Source organism: Eptatretus burgeri, chromosome 11 (genome assembly GCF_056783735.1).
Source record: "Eptatretus burgeri isolate ZD-2024b chromosome 11, Ebu_testis_v1, whole genome shotgun sequence".
NCBI lineage: Eukaryota > Metazoa > Chordata > Myxini > Myxiniformes > Myxinidae > Eptatretus > Eptatretus burgeri.
Window position 1 is genome coordinate 33,148,887 of NC_140971.1, and position 21,237 is coordinate 33,170,123.

General features: G+C 47.1%; 1 protein-coding gene across 1 annotated transcript in view; it reads right to left on the reverse strand.

The window, feature by feature from the left end:
* Nucleotides 1-2,433: 2,433 nt before the first annotated feature.
* The window catches only part of CILP (cartilage intermediate layer protein), a 31,567-nt gene continuing 12,763 nt past the window's right edge, over nt 2,434-21,237 (reverse strand). The window contains exons 8-10 of the mRNA XM_085845832.1: nt 14,382-14,490; nt 13,001-13,158; nt 2,434-8,180 (exon numbers count right to left, since the gene is read on the reverse strand). Of these exons, the coding sequence (XP_085701958.1) occupies nt 5,749-8,180; nt 13,001-13,158; nt 14,382-14,490 (2,699 nt within the window). The 3' untranslated portion in view covers nt 2,434-5,748. The remainder of the gene's footprint in view (nt 8,181-13,000; nt 13,159-14,381; nt 14,491-21,237) is intronic.

Below are 21,237 nucleotides of genomic sequence, written 5' to 3' on the forward strand. Positions count from 1 at the left end.
ACCAGCAATTCACAGCCGTTACATCAACAACCTCAGCTCCTGGAGATAGACCATCTGACCTAAGTGAGAGGAGTTTGCCTCATTTGCATTCAAACGCAAGGGCAGATGACGAAGCTGAAATAGCATCATCATATGAAGATAACAGTTCTGATGAGGATAACTAGAATCTTGTAACAGACAGGCAGACTGAGGCATAATTATACCAATAATAATAACTACTAGTGAACTCATAATTGTGGACGTCTTCACAGTACAGGAATATAACTTTTGCCTGGCTGTATACGTATGACTCATCAGCAGTTTTAATGTTTTGTCTCGTAAGATTTAGGGATACACTGATATCATTTTAAAATTTAGCATGATATTGATATGGACATCAAAAGAATTGATACATGACAAAAAAAATTGTTTCCAAAGAGCAGAATGACTTCAAAGATATTCATGTAAGTGTTCTTTTGCAACATATAATTCAATACAAGTGTTTTACAATGGTAGCTACTTAGTGGATGCACGTCCTCTTGCCTAAAGTGGAAAAACTGTTTATTTTTTCATTTTTCACGATGCTTGTTCCATATCCACTGAATGTGTCGGGAAAATGACAAGGTCCAAATACTTTTACTGATCACTCGTGCTCCCCTCCCATGTATCGGTGCCATATCTACATGTCACACTTGATTTTGTTATTGAAATATAAGTAATTGATAGAAAAGTTAAAATTGATAGTTTCTTTGTTCTTCTATTCTATCAGATTCAAATTTCAATGCATTCTATATGTTTTAAATCTTTCATGTCTTAAAAGTATAGATGGTCTTATGATGTTAGCAGAGAACATAAATAGGATTTTAACTGTAATTTATCAGAATTTGCCTTAATTCAGAATGTAATGAAAAGCTTTATGTCTGATGGAATTTTACACATGTCACTGGTTTAGTTGTGAATACATGTATATGATATGATTAACTGACTGATTGATTAGATTTCAACACCCTACTTATCAGTATTTCAGCTATATCAGGCAACGTACTCAAAATAATCCAGTAATACTGTCACAACCATGAAAGTGACAATGTTCTGCTATATTGGAAAACCAATATTCCTCTAGACTAGGTGCTCAGACATATGGTAACTCTAGCATGCTGCTTCAGAGCCAGAGGGCTACTCGGTAAGAAATGACCTTCGTTTCACCTGCTTTGTATTGATCTTAATATCATGAAAACAGGTATTTGCATCTGACACCTTCTTAAATGGGTTTTGCACCAAAATGATCACTTAAGAACTAGTGATCCTTTTATTATGAAGGTCAAAATAATATTTCCATAAAGTTCCATTGATGTACTTGAGATGTGTTTTCAATGTGCTACAAATAGCGCCCTCTTTAGGCCGTTCTTAAATGGGTTTTGCACCAAAATCGTCACTTAAGAATTACTGATCCTTCATCAGGATGGTCTAACTATTATTTCACAAAGTTTCAATAATGTAATCCAAATGTTATTTAAACGTGACAATGGCATTCCGTTTAGGCTGTTCTTAGATGTGTTTTGCGCCAAATCCGTCACTTAAGAATTACACATCGGTAATCACAGTGCCAAAATTAAACTCATGGCACCAGTTTGATTCATGCACTCAAAATGTAATTTAAACGGATTTGGCGGCTACTTTAAGCAGTGCCCCCTACATAGTGCACCAATTAGAAAAATTAAGAATGCCCATGTCCCCACCCCACCATCTAATGGTCCCCACCCCACCATCTAATGGTCCCCACCCCACCATCTAATGACTTTCGCTCTCAAACCTTTTGTATTCGAGATGTAGTGCAAATCTCTGTTAGCTCCCGAACTATAATGATCTGTGCAACATTGCAATTTAAGAAGTACATTGGCAATTGAAAAGGAACATGTTATTATATGACCGTGGGCAAATGTTATCGCTGAGGCAGTCGTGGGTCTTGCTCTCTTAGAATTGGTTTGCAACCTGTAAGAAATGAAATTTTCTGGCCCTTTCATGTTGTACTCACTGAGTTCGACTTACTAATGGAATCTCTTCAAGTGTCAGCACATGGGCATCTTGCTACCATGGTGGTGGAATGTGCAGAGTGCACAATGCTGGTGATGTGCTCAGCGGTGGTGTGCATTCGAGACTTTCTGCTCTCTACACTGGCCACTCTGCTCCGATATGCCTCTGACTATACTGCATGTGATGGACTCTGATAACAGCGGTGTGTGTGTGTGTGTGTGTGTGTGTGTGTGTGTGTGTGTGTGTGTGTGTGTGTGTGTGTGTGTGTGTGTGTGTGTGTGTGTGTGTGTGTGTGTGTGTGTGTGTGTGTGTGTGTGTGTTTTTCCCCTCCACAGCCTCCTCCCTTTCCCTTGATGATTATTATAATATGAGACTTTAATCGGCAATGGTTCGATAAATTCCATGCCTAAAGGACAAACACAATTTCAAAGCAGTTTATTTTGCAAAAAAAAAAACCCCAAAAAAACAAACGAAGTTTGAATACAAAAAATTTACCATACATCAGTTGCTTTTACAAATATTGCATTAATTGTTAGATACTCAGTGTAATGGAATACAAACCTAAACGTCGTCATAATTCATATAATGTCGCCCGTTTGTACAATCAAGTAACGGTCACTCTTTGTAATGAAAAGCCAAATAAATAGGTTTAACCATTGATTAATGAAAGCACCACTTTGTTGTCCTTGTAAACAATGAAATCAACTGTCAGGTCTCAAAGCCAATGTCATCGGAACAGAAAGGAGTTCTCCCAATCTGGACAATATGAGGTCCCCTTTGAGTATCTCAGCCACACCCCAACTCAGTCCTCAAATGAGTATCTCAACCACATCCCCCTCCCCCCTCCCCCCACTCAGTCCAATGAGTATCTCAACCGCACCCCCACTTGGTCATCGAATTAGTTTCCCAGCGGCACCCACACTCAGTCCTCGAATGAGCATCTCAACCGCACCCTAACAGCCACACCCCAATTCAGTCCTCGAATGAGTATCTCAGCTGCATCCCCACTTGGTCCTCGAATGAGTATCTCAACCGCACCCTAACAGCCACACCCCAACTCAGTCCTCGAATGAGTATCTCAGCCGCACCCTAACAGCCACCCACACTCAGTCCTCGAATGAGTATCTCAGCCGCACCCTAACAGCCACACCCACACTCAGTCCTCGAATGAGCATCTCAACCGCACCCTAACAGCCACACCCCAACTCAGTCCTCGAATGAGTATCTCAGCCGCACCCCCACTTGGTCATCGAATTAATATCCCAGCGGCACCCACATTCAGTCCTCGAATGAGTATCTCAGCCGCACCCTAACAGCCACACCCCAACTCTGTCGTCGAATGAGTATCTCAGCCGCACCCCCACTTGGTCATCGAATTAGTATCCCAGCGGCATCCACACTCAGTCCTCGAATGAGCATCTCAACCGCACCCTAACAGCCACACCCCAATTCAGTCCTCGAATGAGTATCTCAGCCGCACCCCCACTTGGTCCTCGAATGAGTATCTCAACCGCACCCTAACAGCCACACCCCAACTCGGTCCTCGAATGAGTATCTCAGCCGCACCCCCACTTGGTCATCGAATTAGTATCCCAGCAGCACCCACATTCAGTCCTCGAATGAGTATCTCAGCCGCACCCTAACAGCCACCCACACTCAGTCCTCGAATGAGTATCTCAGTCGCACCCTAACAGCCACCCACACTCAGTCCTCAAATGAGTATCTCAGCCGCACCCTAACAGCCACACCCACACTCAGTCCTCGAATGAGTATCTCAGCCGCACCCCCACTTTGTCCTCGAATGAGTATCTCAGCCGCACCCTAACAGCCACCCACACTCAGTCCTTGAATGAGTATCTCAGCCACACCCTAACAGCCACACCCACACAGTCCTCGAATGAGTATCTCAGCCACACCCTAACAGCCACACCCACACAGTCCTCGAATGAGTATCTCAGCCACACCCTAACAGCCACACCCACACAGTCCTCGAATGAGTATCTCAGCCACACCCTAACAGCCACACCCACACAGTCCTCGAATGAGTATCTCAGCCACACCCTAACAGCCACACCCACTTTGTCCTCGAATGAGTATCTCAGCCGCACCCCTGCTCAGTTCTCAAAGAAAGCAATTCTTGTTCCACCAAGCCAACAGCATGTGAAAAAGGACATTCAGAAACATAACAAAGAAATTTTGGCACACTCGTGTTTTTACTTTCACATGAAGGACAACGTTGATCGACGTTGACGGACAGGTAGAGGAATCGATGGAATCAACAGAATGTTTTACTGATGTATATCAAAGCCATGGGAAGCAAGAAAGGCTGAGGTTTCAGACGTTCACCCTTCATCGGAGCGGTTTCTCCTTGCTTCCCACAGTGGTTAGTGTACCTCGATCGACGTTCTGTTCATTCCATCCACTGTATAAGGAATGGATGCAGGGAAAGGCACTTCTCCCCATCCAGTGCGTGGTTGTCTCTACACAGCAAGCCAATACGCCAACGTATGTTTGTGTTCGACAAAAACCACAACCCACGGGAAAAACATAACGTGGAACATCCAAAACACTTTCCTAAGCAGACTCTTATATTTTGCTTATTGGACATCTATTTATTGCTTACACCCTGGGATGGTGGTAGGGTGAGTTGGGGTGGGGGGGGGGTCCAATTTTAGCAAAGAAAGAGATAAAGACCTGGAAAAGGTGGAGACGTGAGCGGCAGGAGGGGGTAAAGTGAAAAATTGTCATATTTGTGTATTTTTTAAGTAGATGATCCCTCATCATTTTGAGGAGTTGGGAGAGAAGTTTAAGTCTCTTATTGAGGCTACGGTCAGAGGGTAATGGACTAATGTCCAAGTTTAGAAGACTCGAAAGCCTTATTGTCTGGTTTTCTCAGCGATCACTAACTTGGCAAGTTAACAGAAGTTGTCAATTTGCTTTCCCGTGCCTTGTTATTGTGGTGACCCGAGGTAAGTCATTTTAATTTTCACAATAAATATTACTTTACTTTAGGAACAATGTTTAAAACGGTTTATCTTAATATGTAGATCGTCTTTATTCAGAGATTTTAACCTTTTATATAGTCTATATGGTGAAAAACGAATTATATTTACATTTTAAGATCAAATTATTTCACATGACACGCACTCGTCAGGAGTCATATAATTACAAAAGATGCTTTTGAATAAACTTTGAAATGTCGTCATCAATTTGTTTTGTTAAGTTATTCCTCATTTTTTTGGCACTCTGAGAAACCGAGGATGAAGCATCACGATTTTTAATACATATATTTTTTAGAAATTGCCATCAAGTGTGTGTGATCATCTACATATTACGTACACAATAATGGATGGTTTATGACCCGTCCCCCTACCCTTCCAACCCCACCTCCCCCACCTTCAGCATTCCATGCAGTCTCATCCCCTCTCCTTCTCACTTTTATATCCTACTGGTGCACTTTCCTACCTTTTCCATTTCTCTCCATCCTTACCTTACTCCTCAATTTAACCCCCCTTCCTTGTCTGCATGTAATATGTAGATTCCACAGGTGTTTAAATCACAGAGATCAGTATGACTTGTATTTGGTGGCAAGAAGCTTCTTCTGAGTCCTTCAATGCTATAAAGTTGTAAAGTGTAAAAATCTTCATTGTTTGGTAGATGTCCAGAAATGCTTCCATGTGCTGCGATTGTTGGAAGTAGGTGTTGAGCTTCGGAAACTTCTTGATCAGATGCGTTTTAGGAGCCGATCCGCTGCTGCTGCTGCTGCTGCTGCTGCTGCTGCTGCCCCTGTGCTCTCTGTGCCCTCTGTGCTCGTTGCCTTAGCCGATTTAATACCTGACGACCACGCACGCCAGCACGGGTGCGAAGTTGTGTCCGACGGCGTTGCTGCGAATCGGTTCTCATGCGACCCATCTCTTGTCCAATCTCAGCAAAGGTAGCTGCCGGTAATGTCTGCAGACGTTTAAAGAGGCCCGAGTGACCAACATTGCGGTAAAAGCAGGAAAATGAGACCCCAACTCCATTATCCGGGTTCATCACACGTGAAGTGCTGTCAGAAGAACCCTCAAAGCAACGGCCGAGGGCTATCTCCTTGGCCAACTTGGGGTCCTGGTCAGTCACTGTGTAAATACCATAATTATGGCCCAAGGGATCAAGTGGAGCGAACATCTTAAAGATATGGGTTTCGTTGTTAATAGGGTGTGGTGGATGGTTGATCAAGTATTCCTGTAGCAGGGGATTGATGCTTTGACGTCTACAGTCACCTTGTGGAAATATCTCTACCATAGTGCGATCAATCTCGTTCTCATCGAAGAGAAGTCCACTGCACTTAAATTCCAGACAGGCAGCTGTGATATTTTCTCTTGGTGTGCTATAGACACTGCGGACATCTCGAATGCCGTAAAGCTTGCCGACGGTCTCCGAGTGTGTTCCACCCAAATTGCGTGATCGTACCATGACTTGCTCTGAGGCCAATATTTTGAGTTTTATAAAGCAAGCACGGAACTCCATGGGTTTTGGCCACCAAGAGAGATAGTCCTCGGTCCATGATGTGAGATCATTCTCGTTGAAAGGAACTGTGTTGAAATGGTATCTGTCTTCCTCAACCCGAAAGAACCTAAAGTGGTTATCACTGAAAGGTGCCTCTTCACACTGTTTCAGGCTGCTATAAGCATAAATTGGACCGTTGCTTTCTTCCGGTGAGTTTGGGTTCGGTTTGGCCAAGTTAATTTTGAAAGCCGTTTTCTTTTGTCTTGGGTCATCGTGGTCTGTTCTACGGTACGCTAATTTACCCAGGTATGGTTGCTCAACACCCACCATGTTGGGATTCAGCTTTGGGCTCGATGGAACGGCTTCCAAATCTTCTCCACCAATGTTTGCAGTGATGAAGGCTGTGTAGGCATCTGGTTGTTGCAAATCGCAAAAAGCTGGAAGACAGGCACCATTTGGACCTGTGAGGACGCTATCAAAGCGACCCCAGGCCCTTGGGTTGGCTGAAAAACCAGGCTGTGGCTCCATGTTAATGAGGCTTATCACCACACCTTGCACCTGCTCAGTGGGGACAAACCTATCGCTGCGGAATGCACGCATCTTGACAAAGCACCTGCGTTCCTCTGGGACATCTAGGTTAAACAGACGACGCTCTCGGATTTCCATGTTGCCGATCAAGAATGTGCGTGCCTCTCTCTTATTTCTGCGCAATTTTTCCATCCTTAAATCACCTTCTTCCTCCCAGATAGCTGTGATTGGATTTAGTGACCAGAGTTTCATGGCTCCTTGATGCTCAGGCATTGTGACCTGTGCCGCATCAACATACACATTCACTTTCCCAACGTCCAGTGACTCCTGGGTTGTCTCCTCCTTGAAATCGACTGAAAACATTCCATAAGTACGCAAAGGGAACAAGTCTCCATCGTCATTGACAAAGTTTAAATCACTGGAAGCTGCTGCAATACTTGACATGTTGCGTGGGTCTAAAAAGGTTACGCTAGCCTGTACAGTGCCATTGTACAACATCCCGTTGGCACGGTAAAAGGCATTTGCAGGTATCTCAATCTGCCCCATTGGATTCGCTTTATCCATATCGCTGAGAGTGAGTGTGTTTGTGACTGAGGAATCTATTTCCACTGGTGGTTTCTTTCGTTGCATCTTTACCTCGTGGAATATTGAACCACCATTTTTGTTAAATGGAAGTACTTTGGTCGTTGTGACAAATATACCGAGACGGTCAACAAAGGTGAGCACCAAACGCTTGGTCTTCGGTGGAACTTGAAGGTTGAAGGTTCCCTTGTAGCCCGTCATTCCTATTCGTTCATCTCCCATCAAGATTTTCCCAAATCGGAGTGGTTCCCCATTGTCCTCTGCCACAGCATGTCCTCGTACAAGAATTTTGGCCTGTGAGCACTTCTTACACCCACATTCTGTTATCACCTTGGTAGGGAGTGTATATCCCTTGCACTGAATGAGCTTCTCCTTCATTTTGGTGACACCACAACAGGAAGTCATGCCATCATGGCAATGGAGGATGAAATGGCGGTTGTGTGTGCATGGTTGGCTGGGACACCTGCCCACATCCACAAATGCTGAATTGCTGTGTTGCTGGAAGCAGTCGTGTGGGAGCTGGATGAGATTGGACACTGGGTTGGGGTTGCATGGAGGTCCACCAGAGGCTGTGGCAAGGAAAGAGAGATTAATGTATTTTTCATTTTCTGAAATACCAATTAATTATAAATACTTAGTCATGAAGAACTCTCAAAACAACTCAGAAAATAACGAGATCATAAATTCGAAAAAAAAAAAATATGAAGTTGATCACTGTGGAAGTTGTTAGAATGTTGGGTAAACAAAGATAAACTTTTAAAAAGAAAAAAATGTGGCTGGAGGTTATGCTTTCACTCATATTTGTCTGTCTGTCGGTCTGTCGGTCTGTGAGCACGATATCTAAAAAAAAGTTGTGGATGGACTTGGATCAAATTTGGTGGACAGATTGGGTGCAACAAGGCCGAATTGATGATATTTTGGTGACGATCTGGAACCGGGTACCAGGATTTATGAATTTTTAAGTCATTCTACACCATTCAGAGATGGGGCCAAAAATGATAGATTTGTTTAGCACGATATTTCAAAACATTGTGGATGGGTTATGACAAAATGTGGTAGATTCGTTTTTAAGTGACAAGACAAAGCCGATTAGATTTTGGTTGTCTGGATGCAGATCCAGCCTTTACCAGTGGGATACAAGATGTCGACTGCTCTGCCTGGCTGAGATATGTGCTCCACTGAGTGCTGTTCCAGTTACCTCCGCCACCGAAGTTGAAGGAGGTTATGTTTTCACCCCTTTCTGTCTGTTTGTTACTTGGAAAAAAAAAATATATTTTTTTGACAAGTATGTTGATCACCTCCGTTTGTTTGTGTGTTTGTTTGTGTGTTTGTCTGTGTTTGTTTATTCGTGTGTTTGTCTGTCTGCTCACCTCCAGCCCAAAACGCAAAACCGAACATTCTGAAAATTTCAGAGATTAATGTCACCGACCGGCTACAGTCCCACATTGAAGATTCGTAAAATTCGGTCGACCGGAATGGTCTACATGGCCCAATAGGCCAATTTGGGCCAAAATTTCTAAAATCCTCAATTTTCATCCAATTGACCTGAAATTTGAACAGCATTTGCATATCAGGTCGCTGAACTCAACCACCTATTAATTTTTAGGTCAACATAGATCAAAAGGTCAACATAGGCCGAATTTCTAAAATACTCAATATTCATCCGATTGACTTGAAATTTGAAGAGCATTTTCATGTCAGGTCGCTGAATTCAACTGCGAATTAATTTTAAGATCAAAAGGTCAACACAGGCATAATTTCTAAAATTGATAGGGCCAAACACTAAATATATCATTATATCTCAAAAAGTTGTGGACGAGTTATAACAAAACAAGGTGAATGAGTTGGATAGGTAACAAGAACATGTGGATTGGATTTTGGTTCAGATCCAGCCCATCATTGGGACACAAAACATGAACTGTTTCACCTGGCAGAGGTATGCACTCCACTGAGTGTCATTCTACTTTGTGGTGTTTTGCCAAGTTGTCACTTTATGGGTGATTTTTTTTCATTTGTTTGTTACTTGCAAAATTGAAGATTATTCAAATATATTGGTCAGTCGATTTTGTTATTCTGCCAGTTTGATTGTTTGTCTGTTTATCGTCAACAGGTTACAATTTCAAATCAATCTTCACAAAAATTCACCACATGGTAGAGTTTGTCATAAGGAAGAAGCTTAGTGTTTTTGAGGTCAAAAGGTCAAAAGGTCAACATAGGCCAAAGCTCAACAACTAAGGTAAGGTCAGGTATGGGAGCATGTGCCAGAGCAGTGCGTCGCTGCGTCCACTTTTCGCCCATACTCCAGGGGCCTCCATCTGGCCATCCTCCAGGCAGATGCCAGGCCCATCCCCATCTCGATTAACATTACCTCGACGTGTTTCGACTTATCAGTAACTTACAAGTAACGTGTGTCGATGTGTGTCAACGATCGCGTAACGTGCCTACAACTTATGGCCAGCATATGCGGAACGTGTGAGTCATACGCTGGCTTACGTCGAAAAATTTTGAGCATGTTAAAATTTGTCGACGAGCTCGGCGTACTATGACGTATGCCAGCGTGCTCTTAACGTATACAAAACTTACACATAACGTATTCGACGTGTGCCAGCGTTTTAGACAAATTTTTCATACGTCGGCATATGCTGGCTAAATCGTCAAGGTGTGACAGCGGCTTAAGCAAGGATTTGGACCATGCTGGATCAATGGAAGAAAAGACAAAAACGAGCAGGGGAACATTCCTAATAATGATTTATTTACAATCAACTTACAAAAGAGGACACAGAGCAGACTTAACACGAAAATAATAACAATAATAACAATAACGATCTTCTGCAGTCTTACTTCGGCAGACAGGCGCCAGGACACACACATACGCACACGCACAGACACAGAAAACCTGATGAAGAGGGAGTTTAGAACCAGGAATTGGGCACCGGAAATGAGGAGCTTGAGTCGAGAAGGGGCGGAGGCCAGAGTGCAAGGGTGGAGTAGTAGGCGTGGCCAGGTAGGCAGGTGGGGTCGACATCGTGTGGGCGGAGATGAGGAGGTGGAATACGGACAGCAGGAGGTGGGTCGTGGCGGTTTCGACGAGGTGAGGTGAAAGAGGCGGAGAAACTCAAAAAGCAAGAGAGACAGAGGGACTTCTCCGACCTTTATGGGATTTGAAGCTTTGGGGGAGGGGCCACCCCGAATAGTAACGTCATCACCTGAATTGGGCACTCCGATTGGCCCTGACCCCTCATGTGGCCCGCCATCTTGGGCCGGAAACCGCCTCACTTCGTTTCCGGCAAGGCCATCCCAGACAGTGAACATATTGTGCTCCAACCCCACGAGATGACATGAATCGCCCACACTGAAATTGGCATGCGAATCGTCCTGCAAAAATCCCCGGGCTGTGCCTGGGTGACCGGTCGAGGGTCCCGCATGCCCGCTCGGGCACCCGACCAGCGCCGATCAACGCGCTCGCTCCGCGTGCGCAAACGCGACCCACACTGTACATTCCTCGGCTCGATCGCAGCTTCACTGGCCGTAGAGACAAGAAGACGTTCACCATCCATGGAGAATCCACTGCTGCCAGCGAGGGCCAAAAGTACATCGCCATGGATAAATCCATGCACGTTTAACGAGCGGTGTACGTGTCTGCTTTCGAGCACATTCCATGCAGTGCGCACGGCTCCGCCATTACGCAGGTGGCCAGCACTCACGTTCACATGACTCCGCAAGCGTGTGCGCAGGGCGAACACCAATATGTATCACATATTGAGGTTAAAAAGGAACAAGCTGCTTCTACTCTCACACTCGTATCTTGCCAAACATGGCGTGAAGTCGTCTTTATCGGCCTCCGTATGCGTTTCGTGCAGCGTGGGCGTCGTGCTGGCTGTGTTTCCCGTGCCGTGAAAAACACCATTCATGCAGCCTCTTAAGAGGTATTTATTTGCATGCCTTTTTAATGCAACCGGCAATTCTCCCCAGACCATCGGAAGCTCGAGTCGACAACCGCGCACTGCCAAGCGCACATGACTCTCCACACACACCGGGTTTAGGGCTCGCCCAGGAACGAGAATCTCTGTGCAGCAGGTCCCTCACAGCGGCACCGCACGCACTGGCCTGCATGAGGCCCCACCTTACAGCACAGGCGCACGTGGCTGATTTACCTCAGGAATAATCAGACGAAAAGAAGAGTGGGGATGAAATGAAGGAAAAAAAAATGATCATCGCAACACACTCCCTTGTTGTCCCGCTAAACAAAAGGAAAGGGACTATCTACACGTATAATAATGGAATAACTGTCTTTGGACACCTATCTGTTGTATGCATGCGGTTCCGAGAACTGCAACAATATTATAGAATCATTTCAAAACATATCTGAACAGTAGAGTTCACAGAACACAATACACCATGCCGTGTTCAGTTAATACTTCAATTTTTATAAAATAATGATTTGAAAGATTGTTTAAAAATTTCCGGAAGTTTCGCGCTTTTTTACACCACCCTTATTTAACATGTCCAAATTCTGCTAAATGGAAGGGTTTTGAAAGTGTAAAGATGGTGATTTGTGTTCTCCAGCATTGAAGTGTTCAATCTAAATTAAAAAAAAAAATTCTAAAAGTCATATAAATAAATTAATAACGGAATTTACCACCATTTACGCAGTGTCAATTACACCACCCCATCTAACATATTACATTAGTTTTACCTGACTGTTGTTTGTGTCCTTTATAGCATCCTTAAAAACAGTAAGTTTCCTGTTTGGAATGATTTTAAATTTTGTTTGACAGACAGGCAGACAGAGTAAAAAATATCATCTCACTCCTCTCTGCACATGTGTGATCAGGACAAATTCAGATACAAAGTACGACTGTTCAACGGCAGATGTCTTTTCCGATTCGTGTTCGAAATATAACATTCAATTTAAATAAATTGTTCCTCAATCATAAAAATAGGTTTACAGACAGACAGATGGACGGATGTGAACCAATTTCTTAATCCCGCTTATAACTGACATTTACAGACAGAAAGACAGACAAACATTTACCAATTGCTTCACCCCATTTTTCGCTTCGTGTGTGCAGGGTAACAAAGCAATAGGGGTTAATTATATTTGTGAAATATTGGGAATCAATGCTGTTGTCTCCACTAATGTTATAGTGTGCCATGACAGTAAATTGAGATTGTGTTGTTCAGGCTTTGTGTTGATAAGGTTAAGGCTTTGACAAAATAATCTTCATCAGACAATTGTTAATAAAAGCAGTCACCATACCTGATACAAGATAACATATATTTATCATATAATAAATTTCCCAAAGCATTGTTCACTAGGCAGTGCCCTAAAGCCCATTGTATGAATCCTAAAGACAGAAGGACCATGCGTCAGTTTTGAAAAACATACCCACAATATGGATGGTCGCTGGTTCGGACTTTATGGAACCAGCCTCGTTGGTCGCCTTGCAGTAATATTCTCCTGTTTGTGATGGCTTCAGGTTCTTTAGTACAAGGTTGTTGTTGTACTTGTACACATTCCAGTCTAACAGAGTGTTATTGTGATACCTGCAAAACACAAACTTGTTTTGCAATGCTTTGTGTTTTCATTATATTGCCTTTAAATACAAATAAATACAAGTTTCCTTCCAAGGAACTTCAACACTGAGGAGGCAGTTAGACCCATCGAGCCTGCACAGCAGTTACCAACCGATGCTTGTTTTTCCATGCTCTATCCTTTTTAAATACTGAGCATCAAGCAAGGAAGCAGCATGTAGCATTTTCCGGTGTGACTTGGACGGGGTTGTACCACCGACCTCCCAGACTCGGAGCGGGCACTCGAACCATTACACCACCGAGTCTGGTGGTTAAGTTGGTATGAATTTGTTCACTGGTGAGGAATTTGATAAAACTGATAAAACTGGATTTGAACCTGCAGCTTAAAGAGTTAGACAGTACATTGCGAGTAACTCTTTCGTCCCCAAAACAGATCAACTCAGTAGTAATCAATTGAATCAGGGTGAGCCATCCATCCATCAATTAGGACCATACCCTGTGCATAGCATTGGTGCTGCCTAAGCAGCCTCCTTGGCTAATGGACACAATCCTGGATGGGTCACCACTCCAACACGGTATACCAGCATGCTCGCACTCATTTTGCCAACCTCAGAAGGATGACAGGCATAGTCAACCCCACCTGGCATTAATTCAACAGCAAATTGGGATTTGAATTCAGGATCCGAGGATCCCAAGCCCACCACCATAACCAATAAGCATACACCAGGCATGTAGGGTGAGCCTGAGTATTAAAAAAAACATGTAATTTTTTTAAGTTTAGCAATTTAAAAAAACATTTAATGTCATTAATGTACGTTTAAACATTCCACCGTGAACGTCAATGAAAAACTTGAATCGTAAAATTTTCAGGAATATTGAAATTTTAGTTGTTTTTCTTTCACTAAACCTGCCATTTGGTGTCGTGCCAGCAGGGGGGTTTGCATCTCAGAGAGTGCAGCCTTCCAACTGGATATGTAAACCTTAAGTACCATGTGAAATGCCTCATGTGATTGTCAAGCCAGTTTTAAGTTAAAGGATTGGCTGTTAAATCAGAATGAATGAGCATCCAATTTGCATGCACTCATATTCAAATACAATACATTTTCGCATTTTCGCATGACGTTGGATGTTAGGATGTCTCGCATCCTAACATGGTTCCAAGCTGCGGAATCGTCCTTCCCTGAGCACCGTGACACGAAACGCCCTGTACTTCACCTGCTGGCCATTGTACATACCACAAAAAGCTGGTTGGTGTTGGAAAACCTTCTGCTTTGCAGCACAGTATCAGACCCTGTCCTTCAAATCGCATACGATCCTCAGGGTGTTTGGAAATGAAAGGTTTCTCTGTGGTGAGATTAATGAAATGGACATCAGGAAATGATCATTTGGCTGAATTTTTTGCTCAAAATTGGGAGATATTACTACTCTGTTTCTCTCACATTATCAACACCCAAATTTAATTGTTGCAGCAGTTTTATTGATAAACCCATTTTAATGAAACAAACTGTAAATGAAAGTGTGTCTCATGAGGTTTTATGCACAACTCTTGAAACCTCCACATAGAATGCTCCAGCACGGTCAACACGTTTCCTTAATCGGACTGGAACATTCGCTACTGCTGATGGCAACATGTTTTCACGAATGTTGGTGAGAACATTGTTTATTCTCACCTCTAGAGTGTACCAGGTGCGGTGGGATGCAAGAAGCACGCGGGCCAGCATCTACTCCGCTTTATTGCACGACCAGAAGCACACTCTTCCCACCCCTAGCGGGCGAGGCATGATATACGAAAACCCAATCACGTGACACAGCACACTCCTCCCCTCGTAAAATGACCCGTCACATAATGAACGGATAATCACAACATGACCATCGGAAACCCATCAACACTCATCCTCCAAGTACCGCGGCCGCACCCTGACCCGCCTCGGACGGGCAGCGCCGCCAGACAGCCCAGGCTCAGACACCTCCCGGCTCGGTCGAGGTGACACCCTCGCCGGACTCGCACTTTCCGCAACACCAGCTACCCCCGACTGCCCAGCCTGCTTGACGTCCCCGGGTAGGACGGCATCAGGCGAAGCCCCCCTTGGCGCCGGCCCAGCCAGCCCCGGCGATACAACGTCAGGTGCCGGCGATACTACCGGTGGGGGTCCCGCATCGTTCGGCTCGGGGAGGTGTGGGGGGGGGGTGACGCTGAACAGCGATCATGCATCTGGTCCACGTGCCGCTTCCACACATCCCCACCATCAGTCCGCAACATGCAATTCGCCGGCCCCAGCACCACAGAGACCACCGCCGGCACCCATTTGGAACCGTGGAAATAATCGCGCACCATTACCCGCTGCCCCACCTCGAAGCTGCGCAGCCGCATCGGACGCGACATCGCCCCACTCCCCGACCCTCCAGGTCGTAGCAAATCCAGCCTGGACCGCAAAGCCCGTCCATAGAGACGAATGGCCGGCGAATCACCCGTGACAGGATGAACTGCGTTCCTGTAATGGAGCAAAAAGACATCGACCACCGTCTGCACAGGTGCAACACCCCCCCTGCGCAAAGCCCGCTTCAACATCTTGACAAACGACTCAGCTTGGCCATTCGTCTCAGGGTGATACGGTGCGGACCTTAGATGTCGAATACCATTCTGGCGCATAAACTCATCAAATACACCCGCGATGAACTGCGGACCATTATCAGAGACCAGGATCTCCGGCAACCCCTTATTAGCAAAGATCGTCCGCAGCTTCTCTACTGTAATGTTTGCTGAAGTATGCTGCATTACTACAACCTCCGGCCATTTAGAGAATGCATCAATCACAATCAAAAACATCTTGCCATTTACCGGTCACCGCAAAATCTACATGGACCCTCTGCCAAGCTCGGCCTGGCACAGGCCAGAGACCCGAAGCTCGACGCGGGTTATCAGCATCTGTCTGGCACGTGGCGCAACGCTTAACCAACTGCTCAATGTCTTTGTCCAACCCCGGCCACCACAACAGGCTACGAGCAAGACTCTTGGTCTTCACGATGCCAAGGTGACTGACATGCAGTTCTTCCAAACACCGCTGCCTGAACCTCGGTGGAATCACCGTCCTCATTCCCCACATTACGCACCGTTGGACCAACGACAGCTCCGCTGCGTGTGACGTGAAAGGTTGAAACACCGGTGTCGAAGGCAGATCGCTCCAATTCCCCGTAGAAATCGCCTGGACGACACGGGCAAGCACCGGATCACGAGCCGATTCCACCGCGACCTGCCTGGCCGTGACCGGCCCGCTTTGGACCTGGTCCAGCGCGAACACATCAACCCGGTCGCCCAACTCAGACGCAGCTGGACCCTCCGCACACGGCAAGCGTGAGAGCCCGTCGCAGTTAGCATGCTTCTCGGTGCTTCGGAACTGAATATCATAATCGTAAGCACCCAGAAACAGACACCACCGCTGTATTCGCGCGGCTGCTACCACCGGCACCCCGCGTTCAGGTCTCAGGATGAATTGAAGCGGTTTGTGATCCGTCTGCAAAGTGAAATGCCGCCCCAGCAGATATTGATGAAACCTCCGCACACCCCAGACGAGGCTGAGAGCCTCACGCTCAATCTGGGCATATCCGCGCTCTGCTGTGGACAGGGTCCGGGATGCAAAACAAACAGGCCGCTCGGAACCATCGTCCATCCTGTGGGAGAGCACTGCCCCGATGCCATATGCAGAGCTGTCGCATGCCAATAGGAGTGGACGCGCAGGCTCGTAGTGCACGAGGACCGTATCCTCTGTGAGCAGCCGCTTGACGCGGTCGAACGACGCCTGGTGTGCAGGCCCCCAAGCCCAGCGCTCGTCCTTCTTGAGCAACCGCGTTAACGGCGCAAGTTGTGAGCTGAGCCCGCGCACGAACCTTTGGTAATACTGGGCCATGCCAATAAACGAGCGCAGCTGCGTCTTGTCGCGAGGCGGTGGCATGTGCTGAATTGCCTCCACCTTCCGAGGACCTTTCAACAGCCCTCCGGCGTGATGATGTGCCCGAGGTATTCCAAGCGCTGCTTGAAGAACGCGCACTTGTCCCTGTTTAAGCGCAGGCCGCACGCTTCTAGCTTTGTCAGCACTCGGGCAATGTTCGCAAGATGCTCGTCCGCCGTTTTCCCCGCAATGAGCACATCGTCCAGGTAGGTCTGAGCGGGCAGGCCAATGCAAACCTGATCCATGGCTTTCTGCCACAAAGCTGGGGCCGAAGCAATCCCAAAACAGAGTCGGGTATATCGATAGAGTCCTTGACACGTGTTGATCGTTAAAAGCTCGCTACTCCCGGGATCCATCGGCAGGTGAAAATATGCATCACGCAGGTCTAGCTTCATGAAGTATTGACTCCCCGCCAATCGCGCATATATCTCATCGATTGACGGCAGTGGATATTGCTCCACGCTGAGCCCCGGGTTAACCGTGGATTTGAAGTCCCCGCACAATCGGACGTCTCCATTCCGTTTCAGCACCGTGACAACTGGGGTGGCCCAATCCGAGCACGACACCCGTTCGATCACTCCACAGGCCTCCAGCCTATCCAGTTCACCCTTGACCTTGTCCCGCAGGGCATACGGCACCGGACGCGGTTTACAAAACCGAGGAACCACCCCCTCCTTCAAGAAGAGTTTCGCCTCCATGCCCTTGAGTTTTCCAAGGTCGTCGCTAAACAACCTTTGATGTCTTTGAAGAATCTCCTCCAACTTATCCTCCCACTGGATCGGCACGGGTTGCACAAGGTGAATTGCGGCCCAGTCTAGCCTGATGCGGGTCATCCAATCTCGGCCGAGGAGAGACGGCCCCGTACGACGTACACCCGAAGCGTGGCGACCTGGCCTTGGTACCGCACAGACACGTCTGCCATCCCGACTGGCGTTATCTTCTCGCGGGTGTACGTGAACAGCGAGAGGTTTGACCTGATAAGCTTCAAGCCGTTGAGTCTACGCGCGGTCTGTTCGCCGATGAGCGACACCGCTGCTCCCATATCGACCTGGAACGTGATCAGCGTCTCGTTCACTTCAACTTCCACCGTCATCGGGCGTGCTGTCGCCGGGCCAATTGAAAACAGGCTCAACAACGGCCGCTGGTTCCGCCCCGAGTCGCCTCGCACATCGCCGTCCACGACCTTAACGGTGGCCGGTGCCCCACGGCACACACGCGCCAAATGACCCACCTTGTGACAATTCAAACACACGTTGCCTTTATACGGGCATGCACGGCGCAGGTGTCGACCTCCACATCCCAAGCATGCCCGCGGGGTCACCCCGCCGCACGCGCGGCCGCGTGGCGACGTCCGACCCGCATCGAAGGTCGTGCGCGCGTCCCGGGGTGCTCGCGACCCCGCGTGGCCGGTGATGGCTCGAACATCCCCGCGAGTCTGCTCGACCGCTGTAGCCGTGCTGACCGCCGAGTCGAATGTAATGGCTTCATCCTTCAGCCGTAAAACCGCTGAAACCATCTTCGCATCTCGTAAACCAGCAATAAAACGATCTCTGAGCCGAGCTGGCCGCTCCCCCGCCGTGAACTTGCAGGCCACGGAAGAACGCTTAATCCGCGCCACGAACTCAGCGATGCGTTCCTCTGCCCCTTTCGAGAGGCGATCGAACTGGAATCGAGCGAGCTGTAATGACTTCTCCGGCGCCATGTGTGCTTTCATTTTCTCCACAATGTCCCGAAACGCCAACCCGTCATCCCGGGGCCTGTTCGGTGCCACTAAATCACCCAGCAGCCGATAATGCTCCGGCGAAAGCGAAGCGAGCAAGATCGACTTCTGCTTGCTCTCGTCGACCACATCGTTCGCGTGGAAATAGCATTCCAATTGCTCCGAAAACAATTCGAAGTCGTCCCCGTCAAAAACGGGCATAAGTCCGTATTCAACCATCCTCGTCAGCCAACTAGAGTGTACGAGGTGCAGTGGGACGCAAGAAGCGCGCAGGCCAGCATCTACTCCGCTTTATTGCACGACCAGAAGCACACTCTTCCCACCCCTAGCGGGCGAGGCATGATATACGAAAACCCAATCACGTGACGCAGCACAACCTCCAGTTCATCAAGGTTTTTTGGCTTCATGCTATTGGAGGCTCTCTCATTTACATTTTTTTTTTTGTATACCTTGGTCGAGGCTCGTATGAGAGCTAACACTCAACTCACAGCAAGGAGGCATGAGACAAGAGGGGTGGGAGTGGAAGGGACAAAACAGTGGGGAACAGATACATTAGGTGAACTATGGAAGGGAGAGGGAGAGGGATGGGGATGGGACGGGGAACATGGCGAAGAGAAGATGGACATTTCAGGGACTTTCAGGAAGGAAAGCAGGAGAAATGAAGGAAGTGGGCTTGGGTGGATTATCGGGGGTAGAAAAGATCGAGGATTTGGATGGGGGAAGATAAGAGGTGGTGATGAACAGCTGTTTTGAAAGCCTGGAGGGAAGAATGGGAAAGAATAGAGTGAGGAAGTTTATTCCAAAGGCGGGAAAAAAGAGGAATGAAAGAGTGAAGATGAGCAGTGATTCGTGATTTTGGTAGTTTTACCAGAAGGGGTTGTTGGTGGACCTTGAGCGCCCTGTGGAAATGTGGTGGGGACAAATCGCAGAGAGAGCAGGGGGGCAAGGCTGGAGAGGAGTCGGTAGAAGACAGAAAGACCACCGACCAACCTGCGGTGATTGAGTGAGAGGCCCAAAGACTCAGCTTCATTGCGGGAGATGCCGATGATCTTAAATGCCCTGGTTTCGACAGCGTGAAGCCGAGAAAGGTGGGAGGCAGGAGCACCAGCCCAGAGGGGAGAGCAGTACTCCATCAGGCTACGGACAAAAGCTTTGTAAGTGGTCAGGAGCTCAAGAGGGCCGAGGAAGGACTTAGCACGACGGAGGATTCCCAGTCGGCGACTGGCTTTTGAGGCGAGGTTGGAAATGTGACTTTCCCAGGAAAGGTCATGGCAGATAGTGAGACCTAGAAGCTTGAAAGAAAAGACTTCTTCCAGAGGATTGTTGAGAAAGTGGATGGGGGGGTTTTGTAAACGGTCCTTTCAAAGAGATATAGTGAGAGTGTGAGATTTGTCTGGATTGAAAGACATGTTCCACGTGTTGGACCAGTTTGTGATTTTATCCAGATCTGCAGTGAGCGAAGAAGCTGCTGCTTGCCGGTCTGAGGGATAACAGATGGTACGGCAGAGGGTGGAGTCATCGGCAAAGAGAAATAGAGGATTTTCCAGAGAGTCCGAGAGATCATTGATGAAAACCAGAAAAAGAACAGGGCCCAGAACGCTACCTTGAGGAACTCCAGCCTGCACAGGAAGAGGGGATGAAAGAACTCCATTTAGGGCCACACATTGACTGCGACAGGAGAGGAAGTCTGCGAGCCATGAGTGGAGATGGCCTTGAATACCATGGGAAGAGAGTTTGGTGAGTAGGGCAGGGTGCCAGACTGTGTCAAAAGCACGTGATATGTCCAGGGATGCGGCTCGGATTTCCTGTCTGGCATTGAGGACCTCCATCCATTGATGGGAGAGCAGAAGCAGCATATCCAGGGTAGAGTGACCTGGTCTGAAACCAAATTGATGATTGGAAATCAAGCCATTGGAGAAGAGGAAGGATTTCATGTCTGAAGCGATGATGGATTCCATAACCTTGCTGATGATTGGGAGAAGGCTGATTGGTCTGTAGTTACAGGGATCTGTTTTTGCACCTTTTTTATGCAGGGAAGTGATGTTAGATTTCCAAGCAGATGGCAGATGACCTTGGGCAAATGAGAGGGTGAATACCATCCCAAACCCATCACTATCCCAAACCAAACCCATCACTATCTCTACCCACTTTACCCAGTCGCACCCAACTGTCCCTGGACTCTGTATCCTTTTCTCCTGACAAGGTGGAGAGCTTGCTTTCAAACCTCAAGTCAGATTCTGCAACCGGTCCAGACGGCATCAGCCCACGTGTCCTCAAAGCCTGCTCTTCTGCTCTTGCTCACCCTCTCTCTGTTCTATTCACCCTCTCATTTTCCCAAGGTCATCTGCCATCTGCTTGGAAATCTGCTAACATCACTGCCCTGCATAAAAAAGGTGCAAAAACAGATCCCTGTAACTATAGACC